Source organism: Pelophylax lessonae (assembly GCF_965119305.1).
Source record: "Pelophylax lessonae genome assembly, chromosome: 9".
Taxonomy (NCBI): domain Eukaryota; kingdom Metazoa; phylum Chordata; class Amphibia; order Anura; family Ranidae; genus Pelophylax; species Pelophylax lessonae.
This window is the reverse complement of record NC_138776.1, coordinates 216,440,181-216,460,614: the sequence shown is the minus strand read 5'-3', so window position 1 is coordinate 216,460,614 and position 20,434 is coordinate 216,440,181. Positions and strand designations below refer to the sequence as shown.

Here is a 20,434-nt window from a genome sequence, read left to right as displayed (position 1 = left end):
ACACCCACCACCATAAAAATCCGGGCAAACTGAAGATTATTGTAATCGAGAAGTATCAACCCCACTGGCGGGGGAGTAATATGAAAAGAGCAATTTCCAGAAGGGAAACCTTCTGGATCTATGAGCTCAGAAGTTACAAGCCCCTAGGACACAACATTGAATGGGACATAAATGCGTTTATTAATAACAGCTGACATTTATGTCCCATGCTCCCTTTACTGGAAATTTGACCCATTTCCTTCATGTTTCCTCTATTAGTTAGAAGTGTGGGGGTCTCTGCATGGAGCTACAACATTTGTGACTAGGATCTTCTTCCACATTCTAATAGCTAGTTTTGAAGAAATTCAAATCGAAAAACTTTTTCCTCCTTTTTAATTTTAATTTTATTTTATTTTTTTGAGTATACTATTTTAATTCCAATTCCACTTTTGGTAGGAATTTTTATTCATTTTTCTTTCAGAATTTCGTGTTTTAATACACCCAAGCTGGCGGGAAGCTTAGTAGTTACCCCACAGCTTTTTTATGATTTTTTATAAAAGCATTATACACCATCATACACTAGAAAGGGTTAAGTAGCCCGGTCAATTCAATGGAATTAAAAGTTTGTATGTTTTAATGTTTTTTCAATGTTCCTCAAGGCTCCTATCTATTTCGCTGCAATGATATGAAAGTTTGTAGAAGATATGCGGCATAACAATATTCTGTATATTAAGTAGTAGGTGGAGATCGTCCGCTTCCTCTTCCTATTGGCTGTTATGCCTGTGGGGGAGAGGAATACATACTCTGCTTACACAGGAAATGCCCTTGTCATCAGCACAGGAAGCAGCATCATAGATATGAGACGACAGGAAGTAAACAAAGCAAGTACTTCCGGTGGACATCCCGACCTTCCAGACTGTAACCACACATCATAACAATATTTGGTGATGCCCAAGAGTCCCCTTATCCCCTTTTGGTTGATTTGGACTTTGCTAGTAAAGAGTATGATAAGTGGCCAGTCTACAGGTAAGAAGGGGAGGGTCCCGAACCCCGGAAGTACTTGCTACAGGGCATATATAATGGCGGTAGTGATGGCGCTGGCTCTACCTCCTATCTAAGTGGATGCCCTATCGGGAGAAACGCGTCAGAGAGGAGGCGCCGCGTCATCACATCTAGACCAGGCAGCGGTCCGCACTGCAGGCGGACCCCGCCATACAGCTCCTCCGTGAGGGAACTCGCTATTATTGTCTTCACAACTGTAAGTGCAACCATTTGTTTTAATAAAAATCTACTGTTGGTAATGCACCATTGCGGTCCCCTCTGTTGTGTCCCCTATTATTGAGGTCGACCAGACTAAGGAGTTACAGCAGCCAATCAGAGTCTAGCCACCTTTGGCAGGATCTTCTTTCGTCAGGCTTTCTGACTGGGTCTGTTCCTCTTGGACACAAGCAACTACATCAGCCATCCTAGAGTCCAGTAACCCCCGGCAGGACCACTCATCACCATAGAACCAGGCTTCTTGTTTGGCTTTTGTCCGGTAAGAGTCTAGGGAGCACGAGTGTGTCAGAGTGCCTTCTGTATTTCTGGGAACTTTTCTACCTGGCTGCATGACCTTTGGAGCGGTCATATTCATATATGCCCTTAACGTTTAACTTCTGGTAAGAGGCCAAGCTGGTGGTGGGACTTTGCACCTTCCAATCACAGTTCACCTTTCCCCAAGCTGGAAGTTTTTGTCACCATTTTTTGCACTTTATTTATGGACTTATAATATGGACGTTTATTGCACATTGGTGTATCACTAGTCACCTTCTGGACATTTTTTGTTTTACACGATTTGCATACGTTTTCATTTTTTTGCATTATTATTGCATTTTTGGTTTATTTGTTTACATCATTTTGTATGTTGCACATATGCACTAGGGCAGCGCACCTGATTTCTTTACCTATTCTACAACATACACTCTAAGGTAGCAGCACACCCTATATTGAATCAGCGCACTTTCCTACCCACCACATTTGATGACTTGACAGATTTCATTGAAAAGTACTTTTAAAAAACTTTTTCTTTTAGCTTTCAATATTGGAGTAAATAGACTTTCTCTTTTGTTCATTGATGGATGCAGTCTTCTGTTCTCAATTGCAGTAGGGTTATGCTGCCCCTACAGGAGTAGGACACTAGGCAGGAAAAAGTTCTGGCTACCCCCATGGGCAGTCCCAGGGGTATACCCTCTCTCCCTGCTATAAGATGTCAGTTTTAATCTGCCTAGTCAGGAGTAAGGACCTAGTTCCTTGCTGAGATCTCTGGTACTGGCAAAAGTTTTTTTCTAGTTAGGTTTTTTCACTGGATTTTTTTCCTGTGAGATCTACAAGCAACTATGCTGGATCTGGACGATGGGCTGGAGTTATATATCTAGTGGTCAGTCCAGCTGGCCATCGATCGTGCGTAGACCCCAGCTCCGCGCTAGGTCGGTCGCAACATAGTCCCACTGGAAGGGGACTGGCCCTGCGAGTTAAACGTCTTGCCAGGTAGCATACGGCAGGGTCTAGGCCCGAGTCGCAGCGTTTCTGTTGGCCAACAGCCCCCCACTTCGGCGGTGAGGCGGTTCTGTCAGGAGATGGCGCCCGCCTGTTCCTGGTATGGTTAATAAACTGTTCCTCCCCCTCCCCCCCCTCTCCCCCTGGCGGGTTTTGGGGTGGACGTGGGCGAAGGGTGAAGGTGGCCTGTAAAAACACCCCCCTCCTACCCCTGCCTCATCTGATGTATCAGATTCTGAATCTGATTCAGCCACCACAGACGTGGGTCTCCCTGCCGGGTCTACTGCCTCATGTCCTGTCTCCTCTGATAGTGAAGATGACACCTCTTCCTCCACCACAGTGCAAGAAAAGGCGCTGGTGGATGCACTGGTTGTATCTGTGCGTGAGACCCTGAAAATGGAGGACGCAGCTGCGACTGAGGCACAGGTTACTTTTAGCACTCACAAGCCTTCTAGAGCGGTTAAGGTTTTCTCCCTTCCCGCGTATTTTGACAACATGGTAAAAAAAAAGTGGGACTGCTTAAAGCGTCCCCCAGGGGTGACTAAGCGGATTGCTAGATGCTACCCCTCTGAAAAGTCAGTTGTTAAGAAGTGGACTGTGCCACCTACGATGGACCCCCTGGTCTCCAGACTGAATAAAGCTACCATGATCCCAGGGGACGATTCCTGGTCCTTTAAGGATCCGGCGGATAGAAAGGCAGAGTCTGTGGCCCGCAATATGTACTCCCTGGCGGGGTATGTGCTCAGACCGGTGTCTACTATTGCCCTTTTGTCACAAACTTTGACTTAATGGGCTAAGTTACTACGGTGTGACCTGGAGGGGGGAACAACTTCCATCCATAGGCTGCATTTTGTTTGCGATGCCTCGCTGGATGTGGCTCCAATATTGGCGCTACTGTCTGTGTCGGCAGTGGTCCTCCGGCGTATACTTTGGCTAAAATGCTGGTCTGTGGATTGGACTTCTAAGAAGGCTTTGACTGATCTACCCTTTCGGGATGATCGCCTGTTTGGCCTTGATGACATTATTAAAGGTCTTACAGGGGGTAAAAGTACCTTTCTCCCACAGGCTAACAAGGGTAAGGACCCTTGTCGCAGATGGGGTCCCTCCTTTTCAGCACATAAAAAGTTTTTCCGTTCCTTAGGCACGAGGGATAAAGGATCAAAGTCCTTCAAGGTCTCCTCCGGTGGCTCCAAGCGACCCTTGTCTCCAGACCTGCAGATAAGGCCCCTTCGGCCTGAAGGTGCGCCCCCACCCATATCTGGGGTGGGGAGCATCTTTTTTTTCCGGTTTCCGGATCTGTGGTTATCCCGGATACAAGACAAGTGGGTGCACGAGGTCATACAGTCCGGCTACAAGATTGAGTTTCGAACCGTCCCTCCGGTAAGGTTTTTCCTTTCCAATGTGGGACTGTCTCCGGATCGCTTACAGGCTCTCTTTGGGGTGGTACAGGACCTGGTACAACAAGGAGCAATCATTCCGGTTCTGTTCTCAGAAAGTTTTCAGGGCTTTTACTCAAACCTGTTTACGGTCCCCAGGAAGGAGGGCAAGGTTCGTCCAATTCTTGACCTGAAGGCACTGAATTGCTTTGTGCGATTCAAGATGGAATCCATTTGCACGGTGGTGACCTCCCTACACCAGGGGGATTTCCCGGCCTCCATGGACATCAAAGATGCCTATCTTCACATCCCAATATGTGCAAGAAATCAATGGTTTCTGTGTTTTGACGTGGGAGAAGATCACTATCAGTTTGTGGCCTTACCCTTTGGACTCGCCTCTTCTTCTCGGGTCTTCACAAAGGTGTTAGCCCCGGTCCTGGCTTTATTACGCCAGCGGGGGATATCGGTCCTGGGTTACCTGGATGATCTACTTTCCTGTGCGGAGTCTCCCATGCCTCTGGTGACAAATTTAGAGATCCCCATGAGAACTCTGGAGGAGTTTAGGTGGATTGTGAATCTCCAGAAGTCGTCCCTGGTTCTTTCCATGAGGCTGGACTATCTGGGCCTGACTTTGGACTCGTCCTCAGCCAGGGTATTTCTTCCTCTGGACAAACTTCACAAACTCCAGTCTGCGATTCAGCTATTGCTGTCCAGCAAATGGTCGTCCCTTTGGACTTGTATGAGAGTTCTGGTGTCGTCCTTCGAGGCGGTACCTTACGCTCAATTTCATACGATAATACTCCAGAAGGAAATTATTCTCAAATGTAACAAAGATCCAAGTTCTCTGGACAATCAGATCCAGTTGAGCCAGGTGACTAGGGGGTCCCTGTTATGGTGGCTTCGGTCCCCGACGCTCAAACAAGGAAAATCCTTCCTCCCCCATATATTGGACAGTGATCACCACGGATGCCAGTCTGTCCGGTTGGGGAGGTATTCTCAACAAGCTTTCTGCTCAAGGGGTCTGGTCCCTGGAAGAATTCAGGTTACCGATCAATGTTCTGAAGCTAAAAGCAATCAGGCTTTGCCTAATCCACTGGACGGAGCACCTTCAGGGCTGTCCAGTGCGCATTCAATCGGACAATGCCACGGCTGTGGCTTATGTCAATCACCAAGGGGGCACCAGAAGTGTCCTTGCGGCATTGGAGGTGGCAGGCATCCTTTGGTGGGCAGAGAGCGTTGTTCCGGCTCTCTCACCGTTCACATTCTAGGAGGGGAAAATTTGTCAAGCGGATTACCTCAGTCGGCAGACCTTGGCTCCAGGGGAATGGTCTCCTCATCCAGTGGTGTTCCAGCAGCTGTGCCTTCGTTGGGGCACTCCAGACGTAGATCTGTTCGCGTCTTAGAGCAACAGGAAAGTGCAGAGGCTTGTGGCCCGCTCTCGGAACCCTCTGGCAGATGCCACAGATGTGCTGGTGGCTCCGTATGCTGATGTATGCTTTTGCTCCAGTCAAGTTGCTGCCAAAAACTTCTTCGCAGGATTGAGGCGGAAGGGATTCCGGTCATCCTCGTGGCTCCGGAATGGCCTCGCTGGGCTTGGAACGCCGACTTGGTCAGGCTAGTCGCAGACGTTCCTTGGAGACTTCCTCTCAGAGAGGATCTGCTGTCTCAGGGACCAATCTTCTATCCTGCTTTACGGTCGCTGGCTTGGCTGTTTAAAGCCAGGTGCTGAAGGGCAGGGGATTGTCTACTTCTGTGATTCCCACTCTGCTTAAAGCGAGAAAAGCGACTTCTAGAAAGATCTATCATTGCACTTGGGAAGTAGTATATTGCGTGGTGTGAGTCTCTTGGGGTTCCCCCTCGCTCTTACTCGGTGGCTTGGATCTTGGCTTTCCTTCAATGGGGGGTTGATCAAAATTTAGCCTTGAGTACTATCAAGGGTCAGGTTTTGGCCTTGTACATTTTTCCAAAGTCCATTAGCCAATAGCCACCCATTCCCTGGTACCTAGTTTTATGCTGGGGGTGCGAAATTTGGCTCCTCCGGTTCGACCTCCGTTGCCACCTTGGGATCTTAATTTGGTGCTGTCGGTTCTCCAGAAACCTCCTTTTGAAAATATTCAGACCATTCCCCTGTTACTTTATCTCAGATGGTGGCCTTCTTGGTGGCTATTACTTCTGCGCGCAGGGTGTCGGAACTGGCGGTGTTGTCCTGTCCTCCTCCCTATCTGGTGGTTCACAGGGATAAAGTGGTACTTCATGCGGATCCGTCCTTCCTTCTGAAGGTGGTTTCCAGTTTCCATTTAATTAGGACATTGAGTTACCATTCTTGTGTCCTAAGCCTTATAAGGAATTTACATTGCATGCTTTGGATGTGGTTTGGGCAATCAGTGTGTGCTTGGCGACTACTGAGTCTTTTCGAAAGTCAGATTCGCTCTTTGTCCTCCCTGATGGACCAAAGAAAGGGCTGCCTGTGTCTGCTGCCACTATTTCCAGATGGATCAGACAGACGGCTTATTCAGTTAAGGGGCCGGTTCCACCTTTCCCTGTTAAGGCGCACTCTACTCGGGCACTTAGTGTTTCCTGGGCCTTTCACCATCAGGCATCTGTGGTTCAGGTCTGCAAGGCAGCTACCTGGTCGCCTGTTCATACTCTCATGAAGTTTTATAAGGTGGATGTGCTAGCATCTGCAGATGTTTCTTTTGGCTGCAAAGTTTTGAAGGCCACAGTTTAAGGGTGTTTTTGGTCTCCCTTGAGGGTGTTTAATGTTTTTTTCAGGTGGGTCTCCTGTTGTTGTTCCGATTAGTCCTATGTTGCCTGGTTGGCTGTGGTTCAGCCTTGGGGAATTGTTTTCTGCTGTTCCCACCCCTTTATGGCACTGCTTTGGGACAGAAGACTGCGTCCGTCAATGAACAATAGAGAAAGTGGGCTTTTTGTCTTACCGTAAAATCCTTTTCTCTGAAGTTCATTGACGGACGCAGTACCCACCCCTCTATTATTGAGTTGGGTTGGTATTGTTTTCTCTGACACTGCTTTGATACAAAACTTGATATCCTATAGCGGGGAGAGAGGGTATACCTCTTGGGACTGCCCATGGGCATAGCCAGAACTTTTTTCTGCCTAGTGTCCTACTCCTGTAGGGGGGCAGCATAACCCTACTGCTATTGAGAACAGAAGAATGCGTCTGACAACGAACTTCAAAAAAGGATTTTATGGTAAGACAAAAATCCAATTTTTCGAAAAGCCACATTCACTGTTAAAAATGTGTTTGTTCCAGAAAAATTTTCCTTTCTGCTCCTTAAAATTTTCTCGTCACTACAGTTCAAAACAAATGTCGTTTTGACCTACTAATGATTGGAAAATTGAAAGAATGCGCTTAAAATGAAAACTTTCCAACAAAATTCTACTAGTGTATGACCAATTTTAGCCAGATCCAGATGCATGAGCATACTAATGTACAACGTGTTTTTTTGTCTGGATCTTGTTTTCCTTTTTTTAAATCATATAGCATCTTATCTTAAGAGAATTCAAAACAACAAAGCTCAGTAATATATAAATTAATAAATTTGCTATGTGAATAATGTGGAAAAAAAATTATAACACTAAAAAAATTATATTGGCTTTAAGCTTAGTAGTTCATGGTGCAGGGCTTTTCACCTTAAAATTATTTTGTTTCTGTTATGCAGTAATGTTTAATGGTTTATAGTTTATGAAAGGGTTAATTACATTTGGTATGTTTTCAACCCTTTCCTGCTCCCACCCAGACAGACTTCACAATTACCTGATCACCGTAATTTGGCTGTGGAAAGAGAATCAATTCTCACGGCATGCTTTACTGCAGCCTTACTATATGAAACTGACTTTTTTTTCACTTATGTTTAAGAAATCCGCGCTAATGGATAAAGAAATAAAAAGTGGCTGCAGCCTACCCCAAAATATAGTATGTGATCTATAGTCAGGAATGTGATGGAAGGTGAGGTAAATTGGCGCTGCCAGGGATAGTGTCTCAATCAGTAGGTCAGGTGTGTTTATGTCATTTGGAATAACAAGGTGAATATAGATAATTGCACTGAACCAATAAATAGATGATACAATATAGAAATACACAATAATAAATAAGTAATGCAATATAAAAATACACAGTAATAGATATGCACTGTAATAAATAAAGGTGAATAAGTGCAAATAAAGTGACAGTGACCGGGTTGGAAATATATATAAATTATATATAATAAATATAGAAAGGGATTGTGTATTCATATAAATAGATGATTGAATTCCATAAAATATAATAAATATCAAGTGGAAAAAAATATATATAGTGAAAATGAATTGTTATTAATTAAGGACGATCGAACTTTTGAAAAGTTCGGTTCGACCAGAACACCCGAATTTTCCAAAAGTTCGGTTCGGATTTCAGAACCCCATTGAAATCAATGGGACCCGAACTTCGGTAATCAAAAAACACCATTTTTAAGCCCTAAAACCCAATAGATGCCCCTAAAAAGTGCCTAGGGTTCTGGGTCATGCCCCATTAACTATTAATCACATAAAAAAAAGTTCTTAAAAATTGTCATTTTTGATAAAAAAGCCAATTATTGAAAAAAAAAGAGAGATTTTTTGATTTTGACTTTGGATTTAGTATCTGGGGGGTCTAAAAGGTGTACATGTGAAGTTTCAGCTCTGTAGCATGTCCAGAACCATAAAAAAAAGATCGTTTGTATTAGAAAATTTCAGCTCAGGGGGTTGGCTTCGCTGCTGTAACACCTTGCCGGTTTAATAGCAGGCATTTTTTTGGGTTCTTTGCAGTCAGGAAAAACATCTGAACTTGTGTATAATGGTACTGTGCACAAGTTCTGATGTTTTGCCTGCCTCCAAAAACCCCCAAAAAATGCCAGCAAAAACACACCTGGGAATATTTTTTTTGACGCTAGCGTTTTTTTTTAGATTTTTGGGGTTCTTTTGAGGCAGGCAAAACATCTGAACTTGTGTATAGTGGTGTATATACACACATCCATATATTTATATACACACCTAGACATATATAGGTGTGATAGTAGCAGAAATATATGCTTGCGCTAATGAAATCATTTACAGTAATATATTTCTGCTACTATCACACCTATATATGGCTATTTGTCTATATACATATAATTATGTGTGTATATATACCACTATACACAAGTTCAGATGTTTTGCCTGCCTCAAAAGAACCCCAAAAAATGCCAAAAAAACGCTAGTGTCAAAAAAAAAAATGCCCAGGTGTGTTTTTGCTGGCATTTTTTGGGAGTTTTTGGAGGCAGGCAAAACATCAGAACTTGTGCACAGTACCACTATACACAAGTTCAGATGTTTTTCCTGACTGCAAAGAACCCAAAAAAATGCCTTCTATTAAACCGGCAAGGTGTTACAGCAGCAAAGCCAACCCCCTGTCTGAAAGTTTTCTAACTTTTTTTTTCCAATAATTGGCTTTTTTTATCAAAAATGACAATTTTTAAGAACTTTTTTTGTGTGATTTTGTGTCTGGGGGGTCTAAAATGTGTACCTGTGAAGTTTCAGCTCTGTAGAATGTCCAGAACCATAAAAAAAAAAGGATTGTTTGTATTAGAAAACTTTCAGCTCAGGGGGTTAGCTTCTCTCCTCGGTTTTCACACCTTACCGGTTTCAAAGCAGGCATTTTTTTGGGTTCTTTGCAGTCAGGAAAAACATCTGAACTTGTGTATAGTGGTACTGTGCACAAGTTCTGATGTTTTGCCTGCCTACAAAACCCCCCAAAAAATGCCAGCAAAAACACACCTGGGCATTTTTTTTTTGACGCTAGCGTTTTTTTGGCATTTTTTGGGGTTCTTTTGAGGCAGGCAAAACATCTGAACTTGTGTATAGTGGTATATATACACACATACATATATTTATATACACACCTAGACATATATAGGTGTGATAGTAGCAGAAATATATTACTGTAAATGATTTCATTAGCGCAAGCATATATTTCTGCTACTATCACACCTATATATGTCTAGGTGTGTATATAAATATATGGAAGTGTGTATATACACCACTATACACAAGTTCAGATGTTTTGCCTGCCTCCAAAACCCCCCAAAAAATGCCAGCAAAAACACACCTGGGCATTTTTTTTTTTTTTACGCTAGCGTTTTTTGGCATTTTTTTGGGTTCTTTTGAGGCAGGCAAAACATCTGAACATGTGTATAGGGGGTATATATACACATATATGTCTGAATATATACCCCTAGACATATATAGGTGTGATAGTAGCAGAAATATATTACTGTAAATGATTTCATTAGCGCAAGCATTTATTTCTGCTACTATCACACCTATCTATGTCTAGGGGTATATATTCAGACATATATGTCTATATATACCCCCTATACACATGTTCAGATGTCATGTCTGACATCAAACATGTCCTCAAAAAAGCACTGGCAGTGGCAGCCCCTGCAGCATAAAAAATGCTTGGCTGGTGAGAAGCCATATGGGTGTGCCGAAGCTATTCAGAGAAATTATCATTTCTCTATAGCGGTCACCCTGCTATGGAAGGGTTTTGTCACCCTTCCATAGCAGTCACTGCCAGTTAACCCTACACTACACTACGGTCCCCTTACACTTAACACTTTCCCTACAGAAACTCAATTTTTGAAGCTAACTTAAGTGTAAAGGAGCACTCTAACTACACTAGATATCCCTTTCCTCACACTAAAAATAGCTAAATGACACTTTTAAAGTAAAATTAACAGAACTGCTTCCACTCTCTTCCATGTCCAGTATAACAATGCTAGGAATATGGCGGGGGCGATCTTATATACTGGGGGGCGTATTCACTAATGATTGGCCTAGGGACCCCCTAGTCACTCCAATCACATTCCTAGCATTCTCCTGCCTCCTCAATTGGCTTTTGCTAATGGTTCTGGTCCAATCACGGGCTTTTAAAGCCCATTTCCTGAAGCATTGCATTTTGGGCGGTTCCGGTTGCCGAATTCCGAACTTTTTGGGCAAAAAGTTCTAAATTCGGCCGAACCTCGAACACTCAATGTTCGGGCTGAACCGATGGTCGACCCGAACCGTTCGATCATCCCTATTATTAATCAAAGAAGGAAGGGGTGAGAAAACTAGCCAATGCTAGGTGTAGCCAATGTGATTGTCAAAGAAATTAAATTACCATAAAGTGATCTGAGAAAAAACCCAGATATGCTACTTTAGTAAACCAAGTGAATTGGTGATAAGGTGAACCAAAAAAAAATATATGAGCAAATATGAATGGACCTGGATGATCCAGTAAAAAAGTCCATACAAATAAGTAGATATAAAAAGCAATTGTTCATCTATTTATTGGTTCAGTGCAATTATCTATATTTCATACAAAAATGTGATGCGCCAGAAATATAAAATCAAAAAGTGATGACAATAAATCATAAGGCACATAGCAATGTGTGTGCTTCCAATAAAATGATATAAAGAGTGTCCCGTGTTCAGATGAAGAAAATCCAGTGATGAAAACAACTTGTAATCACCAATATAGTGAATCCCTCCACCAGGTGAATCAGCCTCTCACCTTTCTGAAGGACCCAAACGGGCCAGCAATCACATGTATCATTGATCAGACTTCCAGGAAAGAGCCACACTATATTGCACCTCGAGGGATCCCGGGACATATAGAAAACAGATGAAGAAATCTAGTGCTCTCCGCTTACTAATGAGGGTATGCTTTATTAGAGAAAGGCAGATCAACTCACATTTGTCGGGCACTCAGCTGTGCCTGCTGTATAATCGATGTCAGCGATCTGTTACCAGAGAGAGACTCTGCGTCGGCCACGCACGCTCCGCCCCCTTAGGGTCCCCTTAGGGGGGCGGAGCGTGCGTGGCCGACGCAGAGTCTCTCTCTGGACGCAGAGTCTCTCTCTGGTAACAGATCGCTGACATCGATTATACAGCAGGCACAGCTGAGTGCCCGACAAATGTGAGTTGATCTGCCTTTCTCTAATAAAGCATACCCTCATTAGTAAGCGGAGAGCACTAGATTTCTTCATCTGTTTTCTATATGTCCCGGGATCCCTCGAGGTGCAATATAGTGTGGCTCTTTCCTGGAAGTCTGATCAATGATACATGTGATTGCTGGCCCGTTTGGGTCCTTCAGAAAGGTGAGAGGCTGATTCACCTGGTGGAGGGATTCACTATATTGGTGATTACAAGTTGTTTTCATCACTGGATTTTCTTCATCTGAACACGGGACACTCTTTATATCATTTTATTGGAAGCACACACATTGCTATGTGCCTTATGATTTATTGTCATCACTTTTTGATTTTATATTTCTGGCGCATCACATTTTTGTATGATTTATAGTTTATTGTGATTTGTGAAACACGATTGGTGCATGCTGCCGGACACCACTATTGATTTATAAGTTCACACACCTGATTTATGCACAGTGAATTGGTGTTGAGTTATTTTATCACATATAATAGGTTTGCGCTGATAGTTTTTTTGTATTTCATTCAATTATCTATATTCACTTTGTTATTCCAAATGACATAAACACACCTGACCTACTGATTGAGTTTTTTTCACACTTTCTAAAAATGACTGAAGTTTAAAAGAGCGGAAAAAAAAAGAATGGTTGTATAAGAGAGTTGTCCTTGAATGGACTTCATACCACTTTGAAAAATAAAGGAATCCAATAGCGACATGTAATTCTGAGGCAAAAATCAAACCTAGTCGAGTACAATTCAGTGCTAAAAAAAGCTTTCCAAGAAACGTGCTTTGTGTGTAAAAATGCCACACAATACAATTCATTTTATTTTTCTCCTACTCAGAATAGCTACAGCTGTCCTTTTCTAGGTAACAGCTAAGTAGTTACATAGAAAGCAGGACTCTCAGGGTTCATTTACATTTTTGAGCTCTGTTCGTGCACACATGAACGTGTATTGCATTAAGGTGGCCATATTATTTGAATGGGCAGCTTAAGACACCAAAAAGTTATATTTTTTAGGCATCCCAATTGTAACATTTCTCTGGGTGGGGGACTAAAGACGAAAGAGCTCCTATTCAAGCTGTATTGCTGTCTAAGTCTAGCAAATGCCCTCTGCTGGCACAGCTAGAGGCAGGTGGGTTCTGGGAAAGATTTAAGTGTCCAACCCTAAATCTTCTGGGTAAGGTCTGGGACAAGATGAGGCATATTATGGGATATGTTGGAATTTCAGAGTTCCATCCAATATGGGAGAAAGGGTGTTTAGACGAGATTGGAAAGTTGCAGGGCTTTTCTGGTTGGTATTCTAAAGTTGTACAATTTCTATACCAAATGTAAAATAATGACCATTTAAAAATCTTTTAAGGACCTACAGACTGAGTTTGGTATCCCCACATCTAGCTTTTACTAATACCTTCAGCTTTGCCATGCCCTTTCTGTTCAATCCAGGTCCACATCTCTTAAGTATATTGATACTCCACTTATAGTTCAACTAGCTAAAGTTATTGGCAAGAGAGGTCTTATTTCATCCCTGTATGAATCTCTTTTGCTTCGTTCCCAAAGTGCTTTGAGGCTTCATGGCAGGTCTTTAGATATCCCTACCATAGATGGAGAGATTTGGCAATCTATTTTAGAGCAAGTACCATTAATGTCTATTTCTCTTACTCAACACCTGTCACAGCTTCTTATTATTCACTCTTAAATTGTATACTTGCAATTGTAGGGAGAATCCGGAATGTCCCAGGTGCAGTGGCACTCCTACTGCCCATTTACATATGTTCTGGAGATGCCCTAAACTGGTGCATGACTGGAACAGTATAATTTCAGTTGTTAATCAGGCATTATAGGTGTTTCTACGTAATGACCCTCTTATCGGCATATTGGGATTTCTAGATAAAGAGCTATTCACGCCCCATGCTCGGATTGCTATCTCTAGATTATTATTTTTAGCACGCAAATGTATTTGGTTAAAATGAATAGTGCCTTTACCTTCTACATTTAAGGACTGGTGCACCCAAGTTACCTCTGCACTACTTAAAGAGAGACACATTTTGAAGCCCCAAGGTACTGCCTTTTAAATTCAATAAATGATGGGACCCATGGTTACAGTTACCTGGTTTGGCCCCATTAGCCCTTGTTTCTTTTCAACTTTTATAATGTTCACTATCTTGCGGGTGACGTGCTTGAGAAGGCTAACCTATGTTTACTAGGGTGTTATCACAAGTTTTCTGCTCAGTACAAGTATTATCATGTTAATCGTGTGTTGACAGCTATAGGATGGTCTAAAATCTTATTCAGTTTAATGTCTTTAATACCTTTTTATTAAGCACGCATTTGCTTTATCTCACGATATGACTAATATGAAGTAAGAATACGGCACTCATTGCTTAGCTGTCTGTCCACATAATCCTTTTTGTATTGCTAACCTCCTGCACTGCCTTCATGAAGATTCCTACTGTTTCAATGCTTTGGAAATGTATGATTATTATCGCAATATGTGAGGACAAATGTTCTCTTTAATGGGTATTTACTTTTTCCTTTGTACACATTTGATGTGTGAGTTTGTTTTTTCTATGTAAAATTACAAAACCTTTAATAAATACCTTTAATTTAAAAAAAAAAAAAAAAGACACCAAAAAGTTGCATGTAGCATTTCTGGCAGCACACCGCAGCGCACATCATTGTGCTGCCTTGTGTTTTCCTGCAACACGCTTGCATCAGAAGGGTGTGCTGGGGTGCTATTCAGAGTAAATTAAACAGCATCATGTTTTGTCATGTAATGTGCATTGCTGCAAGCACAACATAGTAGTGCGAATAAGCCCTTTGCCTTTGAGGACACATTGCAATAGTGTAAAACTTCAAATTCCCCCCTTTTCCTGTGTATACAGCTAAGAGATTCAAAACCATATTCATCTTATGTTAATATTCAGTCAATATTCAGCATAGTGGCAGGTCACTTATTTACGTTATATTGTCATCACAAGAATCATAATTTGTGTTTATAGTAACACACATTAAAGTGGTTGTAAATCTAAATCTTTTACTTGTACCTATAGGTTACCCTTTAATAAGGCTTACCTACAGGTACTGTAAATATCTCCTAAGCGTGCAACGTTTAGGAGATATTTACTATATATATGCAGTCAATGACGGCATCAGCGCATGCGCTCTGAAGGAATGGCCACCTCTCCTCCGGCCGTACGTCTCCTCCCTCTTCCTGGCCAATGGCCAGTAAAATCCCTTCTCTTTTCAGCCAATCAGGAAAGGGGTCTCACGACCCACTTCCTGATTGGCTGGGAGCAAAATCAGTGTGATAATAGCAAATATTCATTCGCTATTGTCATACAACTGGGTAGGCTCAGGGTGCAGTGCTCTGCGCCCCGAGCCCACCCTTTTTTGAAGTCTATTAGAGCCTCTGGCTCTAATCACGTGCTTAAAAAAATAAATCCCCTATTGGAATCCATGCGTCCGGCGCCCTGCATGTAGATTAGGGGGCTGGAAGCATGGATGGGGGGGGGGGGGGTGGTGCCCCTGCCCCTGCGCCCCCCAATGGACGGGCCACCACTGAAGACAGAAGCGACATCCAGTGATGACATTGCATCGCTGGAATGCTTCGTTTTCAAGGAGGTTTCACATAATGTGTTAGTATGCGATGCCTTTACCTTACAGGTCTATAAAAAAAAAAAAAAAAAAAGGCACCCAGCGGTTTACAACCACTTTAAGGAGTTCACTTGAAATCATGTCAAAGAAAACAAAATTGCCTCAGAATGCAGAAGATTCAACCAACAATGGACCTATTGTTTTACTTTTGTTGTGCAAGAAGAGAGCTGTTTGTTTTATATATCAGGAGACAGTGGCAGTGTTCATGGTGTAGAGGTGCACATGACAAACTGCTAAAGTTGTTTTTCTTATATTTCATTCACCATTTTGCCCCTGACTCAAGACAAGTGCATTGGCTATAAATTAAATAGTTTGAGGACCCACCCTAGCCTAACTTTTAAAACTTAAAGCGGAGTTTCGGCCTTTAAAAAAAAATTAAAAGGCGGCAGCTACAAATACTGTAGTTGCTGACTTTTAATATTAGGATACTTACCTGTTCAGGGATCCCACCTTGTCAGCACCCCTAGTCAATTTGTCAACTGGCTTTGGATGCAGCATCTTCCCTAAGGGAAACATGAAGTGAAGACTTGCGGCTTCACAGCCTGTTTCCTACTGCGCATGCGTGAGATGTGCTTTCTGAATGGTCACACTGTCTTCTGGGACCTTTGTGTCTCCCAGAGAGCAGCTAGGGGAAGGAGGAGGTGCCAGAAATTTCATAGATCGCCATGCGGCGATTTTACCTGGAAGTTGGAAAAAAAAAAGGCGTTTCGCCCCTCCTTGTGGGCGTCATCATTGATGACGCCCACAAGGAGGGATGAAACGCGTCACCGTCACCGTATGTCCGATCTTCACAGCCAACGTAACACATCACTTCCCGTTTAGTGGGACGCAAGCGGAAGTAGCGTTGGAACGCACGCCGCTTTCCACATCTAGGAGGACGATAGGAACACCATCCGCTAGATGCCGGGGATATTTTATTCTTATAAGGCTTGTCTATACTCTTTGAAATGTGAGTGTAATTCATAAAGTTACTTTGATCAATTCAATTTACCTTATTGGAATTTGGAATGTACTGCACCATTGGTCTTTTTATGCTTATTTGCATATTCTCATGGGAGATTACTCTGAAGGCACCAAGCTCATCCACTTACACTAAAGCCTGTTAGACCCCAATGTGTGTGTATTTATTTATATATACAGTGTGTATATATATATATATATATATATATATATATATATATATATATTATTATTCAATCTTATACAAGTCACTGGTTTATTTGAGCTATTAATTATTTGTATATCCCTGTTTAGCGTTGTGTTTATATATTCACTTATTATTTCACTTGTTGATGAGCAGCAGCTACAGCATTTAAGGATTTTTTTATATATATTTTATTTATACTTATTTTATTACACCTATTTATCTATCTCACATATGCGCAGGGTGGACCTTTTGGTCTATTTATTTTTAGTACCTATTACATACCTATCTAGTATGTAGTACATAATCCAGCACTCCCTGGTAGGGGGCGCACACGTGCCACCGGTACGCTGGCTGTGTTGTGAATAATCACAGCACAAGCCGATCAGTGGGTGCCGGCCAATGATTGACTGCTGATCAGCGAGGAGAAAGACAGGGCAGAACTGTCAATGTAACAGCGTGGTGTGCTGTCAGCGGGGGTGTGCCGGTTTTTGTTTCCCTGTGGAGCAGGAAATAAAAACAGGCACATCCCTTAGTCATAGCAGCTCATAGTACACACATAAACACTGGTTAAGCACACATTTAACCTTTGATCGCCCTAGATCTTAACTCCTTCCCAGCCAGTGTCATTAGTACAGTGGCAGTGCATTTTTTTTAGCACTGATCACTGGTTCCCACAAAGTGTTAAGTGCCAGCGTCAGATTGCCTGCCATACTATCACAGTCCTGCTGTAAGTCGCTGATCGCTGCCAATACTAGTATAAATAAAAATTCCAAAATACAGTATATACCATAGTTTGTAGATGCAATAACTTTCACACAAACCAATCAAAATACACTTATTTTGATTTTTTTTGTACAAAAATATGTAGCAGAATACATATTGGCCTAGATTTATAAAGAAATTATATATATATATATATTTTTTTTTTTTTTTTTCATAATTATCTGTCTTTTTTTTTTTTTTTTTTTTTTTTTTTTTTTTTTAGTGCAGAAAACACAGTGGCTATAAAATACCACCAAACAAATCTGTATTTATGTGAAAAAAATTAAATACATTTCATATGGGTACAGCTTTGCATGACCGCGCAATTGTTAAATTAAAGCAGTGCCAAAAAACAAAAAATGGCCTAGTCAAAAAGGGGGGGGGGGTAAATCCTCCAGAGCTGAAGTGGATATTCTAGCACCAGTATCTTGACGCTAATTCCTTACTTTTTTTTCAAGAAAGTAGTGGCCCACAAAGTTTTGTTCCATATGTTAAACATCATCCTTTGTTTTCTAATCTATGCACTCATTATGCCTTCATTTGATCCATAGCCATCTATGACTGTTGTACCCCACAAACCAGCTAATCTCAACCATGGATGGATCGAACCCTAAGTTTCCTCCATAGGTTGCTAGGGGTTCCTTGAGCTGTGGTTGGTTGGTTGACCTTTTGTTGGCGCCTTTATAGTTTTGCATCTATCAACACTTAGCAGAGCCGGTGGCAATAAAACCAGTGATATTTTTAGCACTCTAATCACCACTATAATGGGGGCATCCTTCCCACTGACCACCAATGTAAGGAATGTTCTTTCCACTGACTTCCAAAAAACTTTCTTGGGAAGTTTTGAAAAATTATTTCAAGGGTTCCCCAGGAATGGAACTTCAAGAATTGCTTCTATGGATGACTATTGCCCGATCAAGGGAATATAACCTTTTGTAAATGATGTAAAAAACTGTGCTAACCTCTGGTGATAGAAGGCTAAAGGACCCTACTGCATAATATACTGTGACAAAAAACTGTGTTCTGGTATTACTACCTTATACCCATATAAATCATATATATTAAATGATAAGTGTCACAAAAAAAAAAACAATTGCTGATAAAACTTGTAAATCGCATAAATATCACCATCAGTGATTAAAGTGCAAGTATATATCAATTATATTATCTAGGTGGTTGGATGGCATCCATAAAGTGCAATATAAATGCTGGCAGTTATTTAGATACTATGCCATAAAAATTGTAAATGGCATCCATAAAGTGCAATACAAAGAAAAAATACAAATAAAAGGAAGTTGTATATAGTCCGTGAAAAAAATGTGCTGGAGGAAAGAAAGTGCAATACAGTCCTTTCAGTGCAAATTTTGATAGGTGCAGATGAAACTGCTTGTACTGGTACAGTAGTGGTGTGACCCTCCACTTCACCTCGAGTGCCGAATGGTAAGATGGCTCACTTGCCAGATCCCATGGATTCCTGTTGGCATACGCCAGCAGAAATCAATATAAGCTTGGTCTCATATGCTCCTGGTCCTTACTGGTATGTGGGGGTCCTCTGGTTGTGCCCTTTGGCTCAGGATATAAAAGAAAGAAGGCTCCTCATCGTGTAGACGGTTAAAAAATCCTTTTATTTAAAACTTCTTACACTAAAAAAACACTGCAATATAGCTCACTCGTAATAAAAATAATGTCTATACTGGTGCCCTTACAGACCTCGCGGCTGCTTTCCAATGTCTGTGTGTGAGACTCGCGCCATATCGCTGTACCCAGAAGTGGGGGACTTGGCGTGCGGTTCACCGAAGGGCCCAGAACGAGGCATCGTGCGTTACAGCTTGAGGCATTTCGTCATAGAAATGACATAATCGGAAGCTCTATCACCAGAGGTTAGCGCAGTTTTTTCAATCATTTACAATTCCCAACTATACATATAGTTTGAACTTGCGGCTTTCCATTCCATACTCCACATCCCAGAGGCGCGAGTGATACTACAAATACATCTTTAATATAACCTTTTGTCTAGGGGCCCCTTAATTAGCAAAAAGGTCACCAAAAATGCATACTTAAAAAAAAAAAAAATTGCGCACATTACTTATGTTTTTATTTAGACTATGCTAGACTCTTATCTTACATTCTTATTCTTTTTTCTGTTGCAGAGAAACTGCTCTCTATGGAAACCTTATCTTAAAGAAAGGTGTTCTAAGCCCCAGTGAACTGGTTTGATGATAATCATAGATCTTATGTCTGAAATATCTGTATGTGTAACATTGATTAAATATGTCATATATAACTATGAAGCCATGTTTTTTGTGTTTTTAGTTGGATTTTATGTCTAGTAGGGCATTAAAATATATATATTTTTTTCCAATTCCGCTATTAACCATTTAGAATCCATCTTGGGCTGGATTTGCTTTTGCAAAGTGAAGTCTGGTTGGTTGCTGTGCGTTACTGCACTGTGCCTTGATTTGGGGAGTAGTAATCAGTTATTCCTCTTCTTATATCTGATTTTATAGAAACTAGGGTTACATTTATCTTCATCTGTAGGTATAATCGGTGTTGATATTTTTAGTGTATACTGGCAATACATTTTTGTCATCAAATTTATAATATTGTATGTCATACATAATATTATAGGATATATATTTTTTATATTCTTTAAAATGCATTGTTAAAATTGGTGCATTCTGTCCTGCTGTATGTGGGTTAACATCCTGCTATCTATTATGTAATATGAAAACATGTGGCAGTGCATCCAGACACTAGACATTAGGCCAACCAATGAAAAACGTTCCTTCCCAGTGAGCCGGTGTGTTCAGGTCAGCATTGGCTGGATTTACTGTCGCTCAGAGGAAATCTGTTGCCATAGCAACCCTTTCACCTTACTTCAAAGGTATCAGACTAGAAGCACCATGGGATGGGATGCAGATTATCCCAATGGGAGCAGTAACTACTTTATTGCGGCACTTGCCTGCAGTGCATGAAAAATACCGAAAGCTC

At 41.7% G+C, this 20,434-nt stretch overlaps 2 protein-coding genes across 2 annotated transcripts in view; one reads left to right on the top strand and one right to left on the bottom strand.

The window, feature by feature from the left end:
- Window positions 1-19,712, top strand: part of FUOM (fucose mutarotase) — a 64,659-nt gene extending 44,947 nt beyond the window's left edge. The window contains exon 6 of the mRNA XM_082266827.1: window positions 19,594-19,712. Within this exon, the coding sequence (XP_082122953.1) occupies window positions 19,594-19,660 (67 nt within the window). The 3' untranslated portion in view covers window positions 19,661-19,712. The remainder of the gene's footprint in view (window positions 1-19,593) is intronic.
- Window positions 1-20,434, bottom strand: part of LOC309563331 (uncharacterized protein) — a gene marked incomplete at its 3' end in the record, with an annotated part of 417,962 nt that overhangs the window by 340,512 nt on the left and 57,016 nt on the right. The gene's annotated exons all lie outside the window — the stretch shown is intronic.